General features: G+C 42.6%; 1 protein-coding gene across 1 annotated transcript in view; it reads left to right on the forward strand.

Moving 5' to 3' along the window:
* The first annotated feature begins 927 nt into the window (after positions 1–927).
* GIPC2 (GIPC PDZ domain containing family member 2) overlaps positions 928–19,913 on the forward strand; it is an 82,720-nt gene continuing 63,734 nt past the window's right edge. Inside the window, exon 1 of the mRNA XM_030327662.1 lies at positions 928–1,250. Within this exon, the coding sequence (XP_030183522.1) occupies positions 1,011–1,250 (240 nt within the window). The 5' untranslated portion in view covers positions 928–1,010. The remainder of the gene's footprint in view (positions 1,251–19,913) is intronic.

Below are 19,913 nucleotides of genomic sequence, written 5' to 3' on the forward strand. Positions count from 1 at the left end.
TGTAGAAGATTTGGGCTTCTGACCACCAGTGAGTGGCACCAGATGGGGAGGGAAAGGACAAGAGCCAACAGGTAGCTTAACAATAGAGATCTTAAGAATCCTTGAATCACTATATTGTACACCGGAAACTAACAACACTGAACCTTAATTATACTAGAGTTGAAAAAAAAAATAGAGATGTTAGAAGAGAGAAGTGCAAGGGTCAAATAAAAAGAGATTTCTTCGGAGTTTGGAGACCAGAGGTGCGTGAAGTTACACAGAGGGGTGGGGAATTGAGGTGGCTCACACACTGCACAGAATAGCTCCAGTTTTTCTCTGCAGAGTAAGAGGCAGGGTGCTCTGCACCGACCCAGAAGCGGGAGTGGAGCACATGATTTGGGAAGAGCGCTGAACCTTTGGGAGAGAAAACTGCCGGAGGCGGTGGGGGTGGGGATGGGGGTGGGGGATAAAAAGGGTTACTGAGAGGCGCCGAGGCCCGGCTGAGAGAGTTTGACTATGAATTTAATGCGGCACCAATCTCAAAACTTTCCCTTCCAACTCGGCCCTGCAGGGTGTGAGGCTCAGAGAAGGCCGATGAAAGCTGACTTCTACCTAATTCCCTATCCCCAATGGCCCAGTCCTGTGTGAGGTCCTACCAGAAAGGCCAGCGTGTTTGCATTCTAAGATGTGTTCTGTAGCTTCAGCATCCCAAGGCTTTTACGGAAATCTTGGCATTTTTTAAAAGGCGGGGAGAGAAGCCGGTAGATGAGAATCGGGAATGGGCCCAACTTTTCCTGTCTCCAGATCCCCGCGTTGGGAGGGCAGGTGGCCGCTGCGGCCCAGGTGCCTCTCCTCGCGAGGAAGGAGGGGGCCGCTGACCCGGCGCTGCCAGGCGGAAGCACCTCTGCCATTGGCCCAGCGGCGACTTTTACCTGCGCGGAGCCCCGTGGCCTGAGCTCAAAGTCCGCGGCATCCAGCCGGGGAGGCGGCGGTTGGCAGTACAGGTGGGCTCCCGCCCTTGGCTAGGCAAGATGCCCCTGGGGCTGCGGAGAAAGATGAAAACCAAGTCCAAGGAGACCGCCCGGCTGGTGAAGGGCGAGCAGGCGGGCGCGAGCGGCGGCAGCCTCCCGGACCCCCCGGTTCCGACACACAAGCTGGTTTTCCACACGCAGCTGGCGCACGGCAGCGCCACGGGCCGAGTGGAGAATTTCTCCAGCATCCAGGAGCTCTACGCCAAGATTGCGGCAGTGTTCGAGATTTCGGCGTCGGAGGTAAGGACCAGGTGCTCCGGCTCAGCTTGGCGCTCCCGCGCGCCCCCCGCGTCTCCCACGTGCCGCACCGGCTTAAATTGGCCCCGGCTGGCGGGGCGCCGGGGTGTTGAGCCCGGCATGGAGTCCACCTGCAGCGCTCGTGGGGCACTGAGAGGGCCTCGCGGGAGGGGAGAGGTAAGTCCCAGCTCCGAGAAGGTCACATTCCTCAGGCCCCTGGCTTTTGGGAAACCGGGGGCGACCTTTCTTCCTCATGTAAGTGAATATGCTTTACTTGTCCCAGAGTTAGCCCTTCGGGGCGTGAGCGCCTCCCCAGAGTGGAGTTCCGGCTGGGCAAGTTGACACCCTCGACTGCATCTGGACTTTACTCTCCTTCCTATGCAGTCGGGAGAGGGTCACGCTGAGGATCTCCCAGATTGAGGAGTGGAGAGATAAGTACCTTCCAGGTGATAGCAAACCGAGGTCCCCTTAGCCCCACAGGTGTCAGCACCAAACACCAGAATCCCTTTGGTGGCGTCCCCAAGGAATTTGTTGTACCAAGGGTGGATAACTAGAGAGTATTATAGCTAACTACTTGGGACTAGTTAACACAACTTTCAGAGGGAAAATCAGCTCAAAATTTTGCACCATATTTTTGAAAAGGGGCTGCAACTTGCTTTAATTAGAATGGCTGCCTGCGTGCCTGGAGCTGGAGTTGGCCGTGGGCGTGATTCAGAAAGCACTAGTTTATGTGGCTGTTTATGGGGCTACTTTATGCTTCCTCCCGCGAAGTGCAAATGTAAGTCAGCGCAAAAAAATATTTTGTCCGCATTTCGAGGAAGAGCACGAGATGTTGCCCTGGACTCCAGGGAGGATAGAGAGCTGCCTTTGAATGGCACAGAGGTGCATTTGGATTTCTGTTGTTTAATGTTGTTTATCAGACCTGTTCAAGTAAAATTGAGGTCACGGCAAACTTCCAAGGGGAGATGAAAGAGCGCTTGAAGTGTAACCTTTTGTTCTTTCAGGTTTCCCAGGAGCCGAGGGGCAAATCACAAACCCATTTTGTGAATTATTTATATTGATTTAGAATAGGAACAATATTTTAAGGATATTTCAATTTCAAAAAGCTCTTTCACAAGAACAAAGTCCTTTAGGAGAGGCAGGTGGCACAGGTAGTTCATTGGGTAGCCAAGGACAGGATTTGGAGACCCATAAGCCTGGATGTGAGTCCAGGTTCTACTACTTACTGGCTGTGTGGCTTCGGACAAGTTTAATTTCCCTCCCTTTCAGCCATGTATAAAACAGATGAGAATAGGAATGTCTGGCTGGCTCAGTTGGTTGAGCAGGCGACTCTTGATCTCTGGATTAGGAGTTCAAATCCCACACTGGGTGTGGAGATAAAAGTAAAATCTTAAAAATCAGGTAACATCTACCTTGAAGCGCTGTAAAGACTGGGGTTTGGGGACATCTGAGTGGCTCCACTGGTTAAGCGTTGGACTCTTGATTTTGGCTCAGGTAATGATCCTGGGGTCATGAGATCGAGTTCCGTGTTGGGCTCTGCACTGGCATCATGGAGCCTGCTTGGGATACTCCGTCTCCTGTCTCCCTCTCTCTTTGCCTCTCCCTATTCATGCACACGTTCTCTCTCTCAAAAATAACCTTAAAAAGATGGAGTTCCTATATAATAAACTTATCAGACTGCATGGTACATGGTCTATGCTTAACAAATTGTAACTAATATTACTAATACCTAACAGGTGAGGAGCTAAGTACAAAGTGATTGGGTCTTTGCAAGGTCACATAACTAACAAGAAAAAAACCTGGGATGTTACTTAAACTTGGATCTTCTGGTTTCTAAGCTAAGTAAGCTTGTTAGTATATTTAACTGACAACTTTAAATGTCTCTCCTGTATCCAGGAACTCTAGATTTAGTTGCTTTGCATTAATAGTCTTCGTTATCAATATTGAGAGCTCAAGATGCATGACTTTATTTAATCCACTTAATTCCTGAAAAATATTACTATCATCACTGCTTCAGAGAAGAAACAGGTGTTTAGGTTCTCAAACTTTTCAAAATTACACGAAGTAGTGGAGCCTGGGTTTACACCCAGGTGTATGTGTGTGTCTCCTGACTCCAAATTCCATGAACCTCTATTGCTGTATTGCTTCCCAAGTTTTCCAGGGTGTCTGACAGCTTGGCAGTCATTTTCAGTGTTTTCAGTTTCAAATGCACTGAATTAGATAAAATTCCAAGATAATCTAAACCTGCTATATCAAAATTGATTTATTTTTCTAATTCCAAATATGTTACTTTATGTATACAGCCAACATTAATGTGAGTTTTCCATTTGGATTAAGAATAGTTAAGTATATCCAGGATAAAATACTGGTCATCATAGTGTAGTATATCCTAAATATCTCCATAGTTCATTTCGAAACAAGTAATTTATTAAAATGCACTATGGTGAGCTCCTATTTCCCATCTCCTTTCCCCCTGCCCTCAAGGGGGAAATCATAGTATAAACTTTCGAGTGGTCAGGGGGAACAAAACAAAAAATTACCCCCTTTTTTTCAACGATTGTTAACTCTGAAGTCCTGCCTTTTTCCTAGAGAGGTGGCTATAAGGTTATAAATAGCACTGTATAAAAAGTTGAACCTTCTTTAAGGAGGAGGAAAAGGAAGGACTAGGCCTGACCTGATTTCAGGTGTGGCAGATTTACTGGGAGTTCATAACATGCCCATGGCTGTGCTAGGCATGCAAGTCTACAGTGTGGTCACTCCGTGCTCACCATAGCAATGGCGTAAGGGTTCTTTTCATAGTTAAGTTAAATGAGGCTTTGAGAGGTTAAGTAGCTTGCCCAGAGTCACTGAGCTGGTATTGGGCAGAACCAGGGTTTGAATGCAGGTTTCCTGGTTCCAAGTCCATTACATGGCAGCTATGAGGATCTTGGTAACTGCATTCAAATTCCAAATGCAAACCCAGAAGAACTTATTTTAAAGCCTCAGACTTACCCACAAAAATATTGTCTCAAAAAAAAAAATGCTGTTGTGAAACTAATTTGGATTTCACCTATTTCAAGGTCTCTGAAGGAGGAAGCTAAGGAAATTATGAATCTAAGCTATGAATCACTTGTAGGCTGCAGTCTGTGATCATTACCTTGAAACAGATGGCCAATTATGCAGAAATCCCTTTCAGCTGATATTTTTTTTTCTAAACAACTAAATGAGCAATTCAATAAAAAGAGAAAAGTAAATCTTGCCTAAAAGAGCAGTTCACTTCTGTAAATGCAGGGATACTTTTACAAAAGGTTTAATACCATCTTTTAAAATATTCAGGTTATATAAAGGAGTTGATCATTAAACTCCTGAGCTTTAGTCATAAAATTTGTTGAAGGGGCATTTTGAATATTTGACCACTGTGATTGTTTGACAATAGTTTATTCCATGACCTGTTTTCTTAATTCTCTATTATGTGGAAAGATTGGAGAAAGGTTATCTGAACAAGCATTTAGAGAAATCAGTTTTGTAGTTAGATACCTTACATTTCCAGAAACCAAAACCTTAGTTTCCTTACAAATCTCAGAAATAATTTCCTTTGAGGGGCGCCTGGGTGGCGCAGTCGGTTAAGCGTCCGACTTCAGCCAGGTCACGATCTCGCGGTCCGGGAGTTCGAGCCCCGCGTCGGGCTCTGGGCTGATGGCTCGGAGCCTGGAGCCTGTTTCCGATTCTGTGTCTCCCTCTCTCTCTGCCCCTCCCCCGTTCATGCTCTGTCTCTCTCTGTCCCAAAAATAAATAAACGTTGAAAAAAAAAATTTTCTTAAAAAAAAAGAAATAATTTCCTTTGATTTGGTTATATTTGTACATATATATGTTACTAAATCATTGAATGAATGGGTCAAGCAAATCTAACTTCTCAATTATGTAAAGCAAGCCAGTAAAGCAGTATTCTTGGGAAGATCAGATTTTAGTTTCAAGAATTGTGATTTTAATTTCAAGCTATTTTTTTTTTTTAAATGTTTATTTATTTTTGAGACAGAGAGAGACAGAGCATGAACGGGGGAGGGTCAGAGAGAGGGAGACACAGAACCTGAAACAGGCTCCAGGCTCCGAGCTGTCAGCACAGAGCCTGACGCGGGGCTCGAACTCCCGGACCGCGAGATCGTGACCTGAGCCGAAGTCGGCTGCCCAACCGACTGAGCCACCCAGGCGCCCCACAAGCTATTTTTTTATGCAACCTGCAATTCTGTTATTCCTCTCAACAAAGCAAACCTTACCTTTTCACCTGTCCCATCTCATCTGTTACCCCATTTCTATAGTAAATCTCAAAAGTTGCCTCCCGTGAGGCACATTCTGAATCCCTTCTATCTGTTCAAAACTCTGATAGCTCCCCATCTCACTTACAGCAAAAGCCGAAACCTTATGGGCTACGGGCCCTGATACCTCTCTAATATATCATTGTTCCTTCTGCTCCAGCCAATCTGGCTTCCTAGCTGTTCCTTGAACTCTGGAGCCTTAGGGCTGTTGTCTTTACCAGAACCTCTTTTTGCAGAATGTTGTTCCTCTTAGTCTGCTCAACTGTCACCTTATCAGTGAGCCTGGTACTGATCATCTCATTTAAAATGACAGCATCCCTGTTCCTTTCCTTCCTTAATTTTCCCTGATACTAACATCCTATGTATATTGAACTTACTTGTCTTTTTCCTCTCCTATGTAGAATATAAGCTCCACAAAGGCAAGGATTTTGTCTATTTACAGACCTAGCCCCAAAGGGCCTATAATTGTATCCAAAACAGAGCTCAAATATTCATTGAATAATGAATCCTCACAGTACTTAAAATCCTGTAGCTTTAGTATGAAGCTTTAGTACCAGTTATAATACTGATATTTTCCATAGATGTTAATTTTTTCATATTGCAGTGTGAAGACTAGTTTATTGATTTGTGTGTGTGTGTGTGTGTGTGTGTGTGTGTGTGTGTGACCGAGAGAGAGAAGAGAGAGAGAGAGAGAGAGAGAGAGAGAGAGAGTGAATACAAGTGGAGGAGGGGCAGAGAGTGGGGGACTCAGAATCTGAAGCAGGCTCCAGGCTCTGAACTATCAGTGGAGAGCCTGATGAGGGGCTCAAACTGACGAACCATGAGATCCTGACCTGGACCGAAGTTGGACACTTAACTGACTGAGCCACCCAGCGCCCCAAGAAAGACTAGGTTTTGATGGAGGTAGGAGTGAGGAGCATCCCCCATATCTTGAAGGTGGAGGGGAGTAAGAGGGCAAAGTATGGAAACTGGGAAGCTAAGATTTATTTTTATCTAATTCTTGCATCTCTAAAAATTCCAGAAATTATGAAGTTGGAGACTTTGTTTACAAGCAGAATTGCTTCCTAGCTGAGTTAGTGAAGCTGCTTTGTGAAGCTTCCCAGAAACTGCTTTTTTTCAACTTGCTGGCATCAGCACTGAGCTCTTGTGAAAGTCAATGTTCTGTACTTATGTGGCACATCTGGAGAACATGAACTGCACTGCAGACTTTATAATTTCCCAGCAATGCAGATAACTGGCAAGTGGAACCATGTCTTTCTTTTTTATTTATTTTAATATGAAATTTATTGTCAAACTGGTTTCCTTACAACACCCAGTGCTCATCCCAACATGGAACCATGTCTTTCTGTTTCATGAATGGGAAATCCAGGAAGACGAAAGCAAAATGGGGTTCACTGACTGACTTACAGTCCCTCCTAGGAACCACAACACAGAATGAAGGAACTAGGAATTCAGTGTGAATTTTACCATTGAGCTATGAGGACTCTGAAGCCAGTCCAACAGATCTAAATAGGAGTGTAAGAGTGAGAAAAGCAGTCCCTGCTGTCTGGGAGCTGGCCTGACTCTTACAGGTAGGCCTTGGTGTTCTCCTGTCGGGCATAAATGATTTCCTAGAACATCAAAATTGGATAAGACCATTCTATGACTTATGGGTCAAGTAAAAAATAAGACCACTCTGGGGGCATCTGGCTGATTGGCTTAGTTAGTTGGTAGAGCATGTGACTTGATTTCGGGGGTTGTAAGTTCAAGCCCTACGTTGCATGTAGAGATTACTTAAAAAACAAAAACAAACACTACTTAAAAGACTGCTCTCTAATCATAAGACTACTCTGTCATCATACCTGGACAGAAAACAAAACATGAACACTTTTCAAACCACAAAAATCACCAGGTATCCTACTGCCCCCCCAGACCAGGTGACTGATCTAAATGATTGCTGCTCCTTTAATAATTCTAGCTTTAGCTTTGATAACTTCTCCCACCTTAGTGATAGGTTTACTAAAATAGTCCTAGAATCGCCCTACTTCTTGATGGCACCCTATCTAGAGCAGACTCCTGTTTCCTTGGAGCTGCTCGCAAATCACCTCACAGGAGTCCAGATCCTTTCTAGCATCTTCTTACTCAGACCCCTCCATGGTGCCTCAAGGCATGCTGTGTCCCTTGATGCCAAGAACAATAAACTAGAGGTGAAAAATGCTGGTGGTCTTTGGTTGGAGGGTATTGACATTTGTTACTGCTAGATTATTACAATGCTGAGGCTAAAGAGGCACCCTGAAAATGATTTTCCTGATCCTGCCCATCTTCTATTTTAATATTTTGATGGTCTGATCATACCTATTAGAAACCTTCAGCGTTCCCAGTTACTTCCTGCCTTATTCCTTGCTGGCTGCTATAACCATATCGCCGTGTAGCTTTTAAAGCAATTTTTTTTTTTTTCAACGTTTATTCATTTTTGGGACAGAGAGAGACAGAGCATGAACGGGGGAGGGGCAGAGAGAGAGGGAGACACAGAATCAGAAACAGGCTCCAGGCTCCGAGCCATCAGCCCAGAGCCCGACGCGGGGCTCGAACTCACGGACCGCGAGATCGTGACCTGGCTGAAGTCGGACGCTTAACCGACTGCGCCACCCAGGCGCCCTCGCCGTGTAGCTTTTAAACAACGTAAGTCTCTTGCTCACAGTTCTAAAAGCTGGTGCATGAGCACCTTATGGTGAGGGTCCCTTTTTTAGTTCATTGCTGGCACCTCCTTACTGTGTCCTCCCATGGTGGGAGGAGCTGGTAGTCTCTCTGGAACTTTGGATAAGGCACTAATCCTAATCATAAGGTCTACCCTCAAGGCTTAAGTAACTTCCAAAGGCCCTACTACTAATGCCATCCCCTTTGGGGAGTCACCATTTGAATTTTGGAGGGAGAACACAAATACCCCACCAGCTAAACAATGTCTCCATTCCGGCCTCCCTCTTAAGTCTTGTCCTGTGCTTACTGCTCCAGTCTCTTCTAACCATCCCCTCTATATTCCAGAATACTTAACTGTTCATTTCTCTATGCTTTTTCTTGTGCTGTTCTCATTTCTGATCACTCCCATTCACCTCTCCGATCTCAACTGTGACCTCCTCTAAGAAGCCTTCCTTGTGAATTTGTCAGTCTAGATTAGGTATAATACCCACTATTGCATGATTTTAACATTACGTTGACACACTGAATTGAATTTAGTTACTCCTGTCTTCTAGGGCAGCAGTGGTGGGGAGGTGGGAGGAGGGGCTGGGACTTGTTTTTTTTTTTTTTTTTTAAATATTGTCCCTAGGGTAGCTAGATAGTTTAGCTGCTCTATGAAAGTCTGATAAGTAAATGGTAGATACAGTAGGAGCTGAAGATGTAGATGATGAGACTACAAACATCCTTGAAGCTGTATGGATTTTGTTATGTGAGCAGTGAAAAGAACTAAAATGTTTTTCAGCAGAGGAATGATCTTTGACTTGTGTTTTATAAAGTAGAAATCCAATTTACCATTCATTTGCTATGTTTTCCTTATACATATTTTGTAAGTTGAATATGATGGTATTTTCTGGAATTTCATAGTACCGTCTGATAAGTTCTAAATATATTACAATCAATATATATGCTTACTATCCCTCATGAACATCAGCTTCATTTATTTATTTTTACAAAAAACTCAAAAGACTTTGAGAAGTGGGAGAATCTAATCAGCTGCCTCATAGACCTCATTGCTGTCAGGAGGGTTAGAAATGAATAAAACTGTTGATTTCTGTGCTGGAAATCCCCTGAGGTTGGCATGTGGCTAATCCTAAAGTCTGAATCCCTGGGCAGTGGCCAATCACACTCCTCCCCTGCCACTTCAGAGGCTAACGGCTGGTCCGTTTGCCTTCCCTCACTCCTTCCCACCACTCCAACCATCCTGAGTAGACATGAAAGGCTCTTGCAGATAGCAGGAGATGGAGACACTTGGATTAACTTAGGCAACTTGTATGTGTGGGTTTGTTTATATGAGGATGTATAGGGAGGTAAAGAAGCTCAGGATAGCTTCTGCAGCTGGACATTCAAGTTCCATGGACAACTGTACAATCATTCATGCTGTCCAGGTGAAAGCAGTAGCTTTAGACTTGGAGAACCAAGAACAAGTCTGTCCTTGACCTTCCATTTCAATCAATCAATCTCTTCCTCCCTCCACCCCCGCTTTCTTGTCTTGACTGGTTAATGCCTTTCAGCCTTTTGATTTCTGTGCCTTTAAGGTTCTTATTGCCTCATCTCTGTCTTGTTTTGTTACCTGTCTACTTTCTGTGCCCCATTCTGTCTCAAAATTGACTTCCCTGAGAGTGAGTCTCTGTGTTGGCAAGTCTGGGTACAGAACAGGTGGGACAGGACCCATGAACCTGTGGATCAGGGGCTCTCTCTGGTCCAGCCTGTAGGGCATGTGTACAAAGGCAGGTGAACAGTGGTTAAGGAGTCCCAGTGGAGAGCATTGTGGGCATGATAGGTATTTCGAAGACTTCCTTAATTAAGGGAATGGTAGATCTCTTCCATGGCCTGTCCAAAATGTGAGAATATTTTCAGTTCCCTATGACTTTTATGCATTGTTCTTCCCTTTCCCTGGGAATCTTTCCCCTTGTCTTTCTCTATTAACTGTGTTAATAGATGAATTGAAGCATATTAAAAATCCTAAGAGTTTACTTGAGCAAAATCTACTGGAATTGAGCAGTGCCAAAACAGACGTGATTAGGAGTGTTCTACACTCCTAGGAGTGTAGGGAGTGAGGGGCAGGGTTTTTACAGAAGAGATGTGGAAGCAAAGCACAATTCTTTTGCATTGTTTAGGAAAGCCTGGTTGGTGGTTTGTGATTGGTTGTCTCTAGGTTTTGTATTCTTGAGGCATTTGCAGGTGTAGATTTTGGTTTGCTTACATAGGCTGCCGAGGTATTAGAACAACCTCAGTCTAAAAGCTTCCTTGTTTAATTAATTAAAGCACTTTTACTTAGAAGTCCATACCCAGAGCTCCCCCTCCCCCCCCATCCCCATGCCCACCTCAAGGTTCCTTGCCTCTTTTCTTAGCTTCCATAAATCTTACAAACTGAATAACTGTTGATTTACTGCCTGTCTTTGCCATAAATTTGAGAACTGCTCTAGGCAGGGACTAGCAGTTGGTATGCAGTATTTTTTTTTCATTTTTAACTTTTTATTATGGAATTTTTAAATACATGTGGAAGAAAATAGTATAATACCTCCCAGATGTCCAGCTTCAACAATTATCAACACTTGCCAATATTTAAAAAAGCATCTTTTTAATGTTTATTTATTTTTGAGAGAGAGAATATGAGTGAGTTAGGGGCAGATAGAGAGGGAGACACAGAATCCGAAGCAGGCTCCAGGCTCTGAGCCATCGGCACAGAGCGCGATGTGGTGCTCAAACTCACTGAGCCGTGAGGTCCTGACCCGAGCTGAAGCCGGACGCTCAACCGACTGAGCCACCTGGGTGCCAATATTTTTTAAATCCCATTTAAGAATTTTTAAATATAGAGGCTCCTGGGTGGCTCAGTGGGTTAAGAGTCTGACTTAAGCTCCCAAGCAAGCTTCATGCTGCCAGATGCAGAGCCCAACATGGGGCTCGAACTCCTGAACAGTGAGATCATGACCTGAGCTGAAACCATGAGTTGGTCACTTAACCGACTGAGCCACCTGGGCACCCCTTAGGTGGATACTTCTTGAGTCAGTGACCAACACCAGCCAGACTGGGCATTTGTTGGCCTATTCTGAGCTTTTATAAAGTGTTTTTTATTTTTTTTTTAACCATTCATATTTCTTGCATTTTAAGAAAAAGGGACCTTTTTCTTAAGCTTTGCTAGCATAAGCATGTATGTACTTTTTTCTGGATAACCCTCTGTGAGGTTGTCATGCTTAACTCCTCTGTGCCTATCCTTAAACTCTGCCCCCGCCCCCTCCCTGCCCCTGTCTAGAAGCATTGAATGACAATATAGCTCAGTGTTTGGGAGTGCCACTTCTTTGAGACTTTGGGCAAGTTAGTGGCTGCTTGGTTTCTGTTCAAATAGTGTTGCTAGGAGCTACCATAAAAGACTTAAGTATAAATGAAATAATTTATGTAAACATCTAGGTCAATGCCAGGTATTAAATGTTTTATAATTCTGGAGTTGGGTGAGACTTATTGTAATCCAACTTTTTAACTTGTTTACCCACCAAATAAACCTGTGCCTGATTACTTTTAACCAATTTTTGCTGAAGGAGTCCATTTATCTGAGTGCTCACTATGAGTCCAGTATTGTATCTGATGTTGGGAACATAAAGGTGAAAAATATTTAGCCCCTTCCTCCAGTTCAATTCGAAGATTAGAAACTTAGTTTCTGGTTAAGCTAGAATTTCCTTAAAATGTGTTCCAAGGAATACTAATCTCTTGAAATAGTATTATACAAAGTGTCTTCAGTTGTCGGATAACTTTGGAGGAGATGTGTTTTGTATACTCATAATTACATATTAAAGGCTCTAAGAAGTCCACTAAACATTTAAAAAGCTTGGTGTTTCTCATTCCCTATGTTTACTTGACTGTGGAACTTACCCCCCCCCCCCGCCCCCCTTTTTTTTCCTGCCTAGTACTCCTTAGGCCAATATTCTGAGGTACATACTTAAAAAATTTATTTAAAAAAAAACCCATATTTTAAAAAAAGCTATTCAGCAGTTGCTACATTCAGTGATAGAAAGATGGTCTAGGATGATGATCTAGTTAATGCTTATCTTCTATTTCATTCTGAACTCTGCCAGGTGGTTTCCATTTCATCATTGTCCTCTGCTGATGTTCATGCTCTTCTGTTTACTTTGCTATTCAACTTTGGGCAAGTCTTCGATCTCCTTGGGCTTCAGTTTTTCCATATGTAATATGCGTTTGGTAGACGAGACCAGTGATTCCCAAACCTGGTGCATCTCAGAATCACCTGGAGACCTTTAAAACAACCAGAGATTCTGGGCCCCACTTCTGTAGATTTGGGCTAGGGCCTGCATATTGTGAATTTTACCTTTCCCTTATATCCCTGGCCTGTCATCTATTATTGATAGATGTTTGGGAACCACTGGGTTAAATGAGATCCAAAGTATTTTTCAGCCTGAATGTTTCTCCAGAGTTTGTACATAAAGGTAACATTTATTTTTAATTGAATCCACAAAGCATTAAAATAGAGAAGTTACTAAGTGCCTGTCTCCTGGAGCTTACAACATATAGGTGTGGTGGTAACAAGGCAAACGAAGATAAGTATCATATGTTGATAATACAAGGTGGAAAATGAAGAATGTTACCAGTAGTACGAGATATGCTGATGGGGATATGGTAGGCAGAGATCAAAGAGAGGTGAGTTGGGATATGGCTGGGAAAGTTATGGCAGAGCCCTGAAGTATTGAGCCATGTGTACGTTTACTGCTCAGCGTATATACCTAGCATGTAATTTTGATTCCACAAATGCAAAGCTATAGCTACAGAGGAAAGTTGTAGTAATGAAACTGAATAAGACTTCAAACCAGAGTTGTTGTTGTTGTTGTTGTTTTTATTTCTAAAATGCTAAACAAAACAGCGAAAGTTCTCTCTGCTTTGCAAGTGGATGGACTAAAGAAATCCTTGAAATTGTAGAGACCCTAGTGTATTTAAATGATCACTCAGGGGGTGCCTGGGTGACTCAGCCAGTTAAGCCTCAGACTTTGGCTCAGGTCAAGACCTCATGGGGGTGGGGTTTGAGCCCCGTATTGGGCTCTGTGCTGACAGCTCAGAGCCTGGAGCCTGCTTCATTCAGATTCTGTGTGTCCCTCTCTCTCTGCCCCTCCCCTGCTTGCACTCTGTGTCTCTCTCAAAAATAAACATTAAAAAAATAACTTCTCACAATTTTTTTGGTTTACTGGTAGTTCTTATAAAAATCATTTAGAGATCATTTCCTTCTTATTAAGTTCTGGATAGAAAGTATAAGACCGAAATGCTGACAGTGCTCTCTGTCAATGGGATAAATTAAAAATGAAGTGTTTTGAACTGTTTTGGAAAACAATTCCATGTATGATTCAGTAAGGTGCAGTAATATAAACTTGAAATAAAATTTTAGAAGTTAGGGTATGTTTTTCTGCTTTTCTGACATCAAATATATTGCTTGGACATCGGGGATGGTTATACCACACAAGGTCTTTTGTTGCCTCAAAACTGGATATAAGCAGGATAGTTATAACTAATTCATGCAATTGATTCTTAATCCAATGTGTCTAGTTTCTTCCTCCTGGTGTTAGTAGTTCCATCCTACCTCTCAGGTCCTCCTCTTCTCATCCACTTGTTGGCTCTCAGTTAAGGGTATCCATAAGTTAAGGAAAGTGGTGTCTCTTAATTTTGTTTCATTCATTTACTGAATCTACTAGCAGAAATTATTCTCTGTGTAGCAGAAGTCCATGGTGGAGCTATAGAGTAAATGATGTTCTATGAAACCAGGTTTTAATTGAAAAATAATAATATATCACAAAATAAAAACTAGAAGAAAAAAGTGGGTCACCCAGAACCACAGTTCCCTAGTCTTTACCAGAAGCATCTGTTGTGGCCACTTTCTTGGCCATCCTTCTAGAAAAATACTCTCTGAATTTACAAGTGTGTATGTGTGAAAATACGTGCATATCTGTGACTATAAACCTCTCCTTTCACTTTTCTTTTAAACACTATATATCTGTTCTGTACAGCTGGTAGTAGCAGAAGCAAGGGCGTAGACCTCAGGAGATTCTGAGGCCTGTGAATGACAGTCACTGGGGTTTTTGCAGTGTCCCAGAGGGTGTCCTTCATGCTGAGAGAGCTGATACTGTGTCTTTAATGGTGATAAGCCAATTTAAAATAACTTCTAAGAAGTCTGTGCCTTCTGAAAAGGTTTCCTGTGCTTTCTTTGCTTCCCTGTGTCTCCTTAGAAATGCCCATCACCTGAGGTGACAAAAGATGTTCCTTGAAACTACTTAAGATTGAAGTGACTAACAGATACCTTTGGGCTAAATACTTGCTGAAATAGACAACAGAGGTTGGCTGACTGAGGGTGGATGACTGTCACTGCTTTTCTGGATTGGGATCTAAAAGTTGGCTTTCCTTACTCATCTTAGAAACCCCAGCCCTGCTGTTATAGGTATGCTGAGTATTCTGAGGTTTGGTGCTTAAAATGCAGACTAGGAAGTTGAAGCTTGGGCATGAGTAACAGCAGGGAGGTTTTGTGGCTACTATAGATAAGTGAAAAGCAAGAAGGGACCTTTGACCTTGTCTGTGATAGAATATTTGTTTTTAGAAATCTATGACCATCAGGGCACCTGGGTGGCTCAGTCGGTTAAGCATCTGACTCTTGATCTCTGCTCAAGCCTGTAAGCCCTTGTTGGGCTCCATGCTGGGTGTGGAGCCTACTTAAAAGTAGAAACGTATGACCAATCTGTAAGTACTGGTTAAGAGGCTCAAGAACTCAAGCATTTAGAAAGTGTTATTTTCTATTCTTTAAAAACAAAACAAAACCAAAGAAAAAACTCCCTGGAGATAAAGCCTATGTAGGAGAATAGTTTTAACTTTTTTTCTTTTTTTTTTTTTTTTTTGTTTTTTTACTATTAAGTAAACTCTACCCCCAACATGGGGCTTGAACTGCTGACCCCTGAGATCAAGAGTTGCATGCTCTGACTGAGCCAGCCAGTCACCCCTCAACTTTTTTTTTTTTTTTGTTTTAATGGCTAAAATCCAGGATGATCCTGTAGATCCTCTCCATCTGTAAAAGTCACAGGTTCTTAAATTGCAGTGTTAATTTTACGTGGCCTTAACAGGATATAACTAACAAATTTGAGGAAATGATAATTCTATGTCCGTTCTTAAAACCATTCACATGTCTACATAGTGCATTAACATAATAGTGGTTTCTGTGCTTGGCATTAACACTAGGTCCTTCATGTTCCAGGGCCAGAATCTTAATTTAACCTCTTGAAGCTTTTCACATTTGATACTAGCAGCATGTACTGGGTGTGATTAGGTATTAGGTGATGGTCATGATCCCCTTTACTCCCTTTCTTCTATATTCTTTATACTTTCTCCTTCCTATCTTAATCTTCCTGCCTTTATGTAAAGGTGAGTGGGGAGAGGGAAACCTATCTTAAGAACTAAGAAGAAAGGAATTCTTTAAAAAGGTGATTTTTTGAGGCAGGGGTGTGGAGACAAGGAGAGAGCAAAAATTCAAAGCAGGCTCTGCACTATCTGCAAGTGCAGGGCTTGGCCTCCCGATCTGTGAGATCATAACCTGAGCTGAGACCAAGAGCTGGGTGCTCAGTGAACTGAGGCACCCAGGCCCCCCAAGAAGGGAATTGTTGAATACCTATCCTTACCACTTAACCCATGCTATCCTATCTGAAATGGTGGGTTTCTACCCAAAGCCCTAGAAAGGACTACCAACTGTAGATGAAGCAACTAGAGCTCAGAGCGAAAGTAAATTATTCAAGTCATTCAGTCTAAAGCGATATCTTTGGGCCCAGATAAATTTGAGTCAAAGTCCAGGCCTCTTCCTTTACGCAAGTGGTTCCTAGCCTTATCAGGCCCAAAATAACACCATGTTGACTATCCTGAAATAAAAATTCAATATTATCTACCTATACACACTTTAAAAATACATATTTCTTAAGGAATAGAGTAGGTGCACATTAAATCCCATTAAGTCTCCTAGGATCTTTTGTTTAAATTTTTTTTTTAATTTTTCTTAATGTTTATTTGTTTCTGAGACCGCATGAGTGGGGGAGGGGCAGAGAGAGAGGGAGACACGGAATCCGAAGCAGGCTCCAGGCTCTGAGCTGTCAGCACAGAGCTCGACCTGGGACTCGAACTCATGGACTTTGAGATCATGACCTGAGCCGAAGCTGGACGCTCAACTGACTGAGCCACCCAGGTGCCCCATCTTTTGTTTAAATTTAAAAATTAAAAAAATTTAGAGGAGGGAGGGAGAGAATCTTAAGCAGGCTCAACGGGTGCACCTGGGTGGCTCAGTCGATTAAGCATCTGACTTTTTTTTTTTAATTGTCAAGTTAGCTAACATACAGTGTATACAGTGTGCTCTTGGTTTCAGGGGGTAGATTCCTGTGATCCATCGTTTACACACAACACCCAGTGCTCATCTCAGAAAAGGTCATGATCTTTTCATTGTGGAATTGAGACCAGTGTCAGTCTCCACATTCAGCCTGAAGATTAAGATTATCCTTCTACCCCTCTCCTGTGTGCTCTCTCCCAAGTCTCCTATGGTTTTAATTGTGCTCAAGTTCTACACACTGATGTTTCCTTCCAAGAATCTTCTGGGGAAGATTACTTAGATGCTAAAGGATAGAGGAAGAACTCTACCACTGTTTTTCAACATCCCAATCTATGTGTTTCCTTTTATCCTATGCTGTCTTTAGTCCTACCGTTCTGAAATGGCAATATGCTTATTTGATCAGCTTAATAGATGTATTATAACTAGATGGCCATACAATTTGTATTTCAAACCCAGACACTTCAGAGAGTGACAGGGATGGTATTAAGAATTATTCTGGGAGGGGGCTGGGTAGGGAGGGGTGTCTGGCTGGCTCAGTTGGTAGAGCATGAGACTCTTGATCACAAGGTCTTGAATTCAAGCCCCATATTGGGTGTGGAACCTAGTTAAAAACAAAAACTCTGGGACCTGGAATCCACCTAATTATAACCAAAATGCTTACTAGAAAAGGAGAAAGAAGAAAAATATGAGAAAGTTTCCTATGTTTGGTAATGAAACACCATATATAAACCAGTTTCCTGGGCATTAAGGAAGTCTGTGAAATTATAAGCACTAGGGAAGGGGGTGGGAAGAGCATAGCGTGGTTGTAAAAATAGAAGCAGATAGTGAGGGCGCAGCGTCAGCACCAGACCTGGAGCCAGGAGACACTGGTACTCCTCGTCCTGGCTCCTGCTTGGTGACACATTTCTGGGAGTTGAAGGTGGAACCCTGTGGTAGCCTGCCAACTTCTTCGGGAAGCCTTCTGACATTGCTGGGTTCTTCTCCCTTCTTTAAGTCTTCTGCCTGCTCCAGTCCCAGGAGTTTTATAGTCAGGAATGTCAGTAATGTTGGCAAGCTGAGGGTGGGAAGAAGCTGCTTAGAGCAGGGAGCAGGAGCTAGTAATAAACGGCTCTGAGCAAAGGGGAGAGTCTTGCAGCCAGGGCTGTGCCTAAGTGTCTGAGCCTGTGACATAATTCTATTCTTGGCAGCTCCTTTCTACCTCATCCCAGTCTTTGTTCTTGGGGTTCTCTATCCCTGGGGTGGGAGATGGTTCAGAATTGAGCAACCTGAGTTTAGAAGAATCTTCACACACATACTCCAGATTGAGGGCTCCCCTTACTTGTGTCACACTGACTCTATCTATAGGTGTGGTTTTGTTTTGTTTCTCCCCCAGTACTTCTCAAACTTGCTAGTGAACAATTATCTAAGGTGGTCAGTGGGTTTGTCTTCCTCCAATCCTTCCATCTAGGGAACACTCTAGTACATTTTCCTCTGTCACCTCTCCCCCTGTTGCCTTGTACTTTTCCTAATGTCTTTTCAGGTGTCCTAGTCTAAATTAAAAATCCTTTTCAATCTTTTTCTCTGAAGATGTTTATAGTGCTTTAGATGGCCCACCATAAAGTGCTCATCTCTTTCAGAAATTCTGTCCTAGGAAATAGTAGTAAGGAATAGACCCCTGTCATTTTCACCTGATCCCTCAGTGGCTCACCATGCTTGCTTTCCAATTCTCCATGATTCACTTGGGTGTTTACTTAAAAAAAATTTTTTTTTAAACTAATCTCTACACCCAACAGGGGCCTCAGATTGACAACCCTGAGACCAAGAGTCACGTGCTGTACCAACTGAGCAAGCCACGCCACTCCCCCCCCCCCCCCCCCCCCGCCCCAACACCTTTGGGTGATTTTTAAATACCATATGCTTACAGACCTTTCATTATAAGGGTTGTAAGTCTGCTACCTGGGCTAATATGAACACAGTGCTCCATGAGCATTTTGCCAAACATGTTTTAAGATTTTGATTAGGGACCTTTTGGGGATATGATGGCCATATTTTATAAATTTGTATTTGGTAAACTGGAAAGTTTAACCATGAATCTTTTTCTTAGAATTTATAATACTTCACAAACCCACCCTACTACACTGTTCTTAGATACAAAATGTCTCCTTATTATAGTCTCTTTGCCCTTTTATATTTTCCATTTTAAGTGTCAAGAGGAGTCTTTTAAGGAGAGAAGTAGGTTTAGAAAGCTGGAAAATTTGAGACAGCACCTGACTAGGGGAACAGCAGTGATTTATGATGTCTTTAAATTTGGCACATGACCTTGCAGCATTATTAGACCCAGGATAAAGTTCTGACTGGAAGAATATTGTGGAAGAGGATGATATATATAGCCATACACATTTGATTTATCTTACTTGGTTTAGTGTTTCTGTAATGTCCACAAAGGCAAGACTAAAATATATCCCTATCTTTTTAACCTTATCTTTCGAGAATTGCTTTGGATACATAGGTGGATATGGATACACAGTTTCTTGGATACATAGTTGCTTTGGTTAGCTTTCATTAGCAAACGAATGTTCTTTTGGTCACCGTGGGAAGTCATTTGGTAGATTAACAACTGTAAGTCTGCTTTTCTTTTTTTGGATAAAATTATTTTTGTCCTATTATTTTGATCACTGAAAAAGTGGTTGTACTGAAGAAGGAAGAGTACAAAGGATGATTCACCTTTTATTTAAGACTTGCCACTGCTGACCCAGGGCAGCTAATTTAGAAGTGAATCATTTATAGAAAGTTCTACACAGTTCGAGGCAGGGCTTTGTACAATATCCTCATGAAGGTCTAAATAGAGCATACAGTATCAGGTTTCTAAATATCTGTCTTGTTGCCAATTTTATCTTTTGCAAACTGAAACTTGTTTCTAGATGACTGTAGCCATTGACAAGGTAAAGAGGTACTATATATAATACGTATATTTTAGAAATACTTCTTAGAAGTTTAGGGCACGTATTATACTGGGAAAATAACAGACTTGAGATTTTAAATGACTGTTTATAATATGAAGACAGAAATGCAGCTAGTTTTAAAATTACTTAACTGGAAGAAATCATTTTAAAACTACAGTACATTGGGGCACCTGGATGGCTCAGTTAAGGGTCTGACCCTTGATTTTTGGCTCAGGTCGTGATCTCGTGGGAGGAGGGTTTGAGCCCTGCGTTTGGCTCTGTGGTGGAGCCTGCTTGGGATTCACCCCCCCCCCCCCAAACTTAAAATTACAGTAAATCAAACAAATGTGTTAATATTTTGATATTGACTAATCATGTTTGATCTTTAAAA

This window comes from Lynx canadensis, chromosome C1 (genome assembly GCF_007474595.2).
Source record: "Lynx canadensis isolate LIC74 chromosome C1, mLynCan4.pri.v2, whole genome shotgun sequence".
NCBI classification, from domain to species: domain Eukaryota; kingdom Metazoa; phylum Chordata; class Mammalia; order Carnivora; family Felidae; genus Lynx; species Lynx canadensis.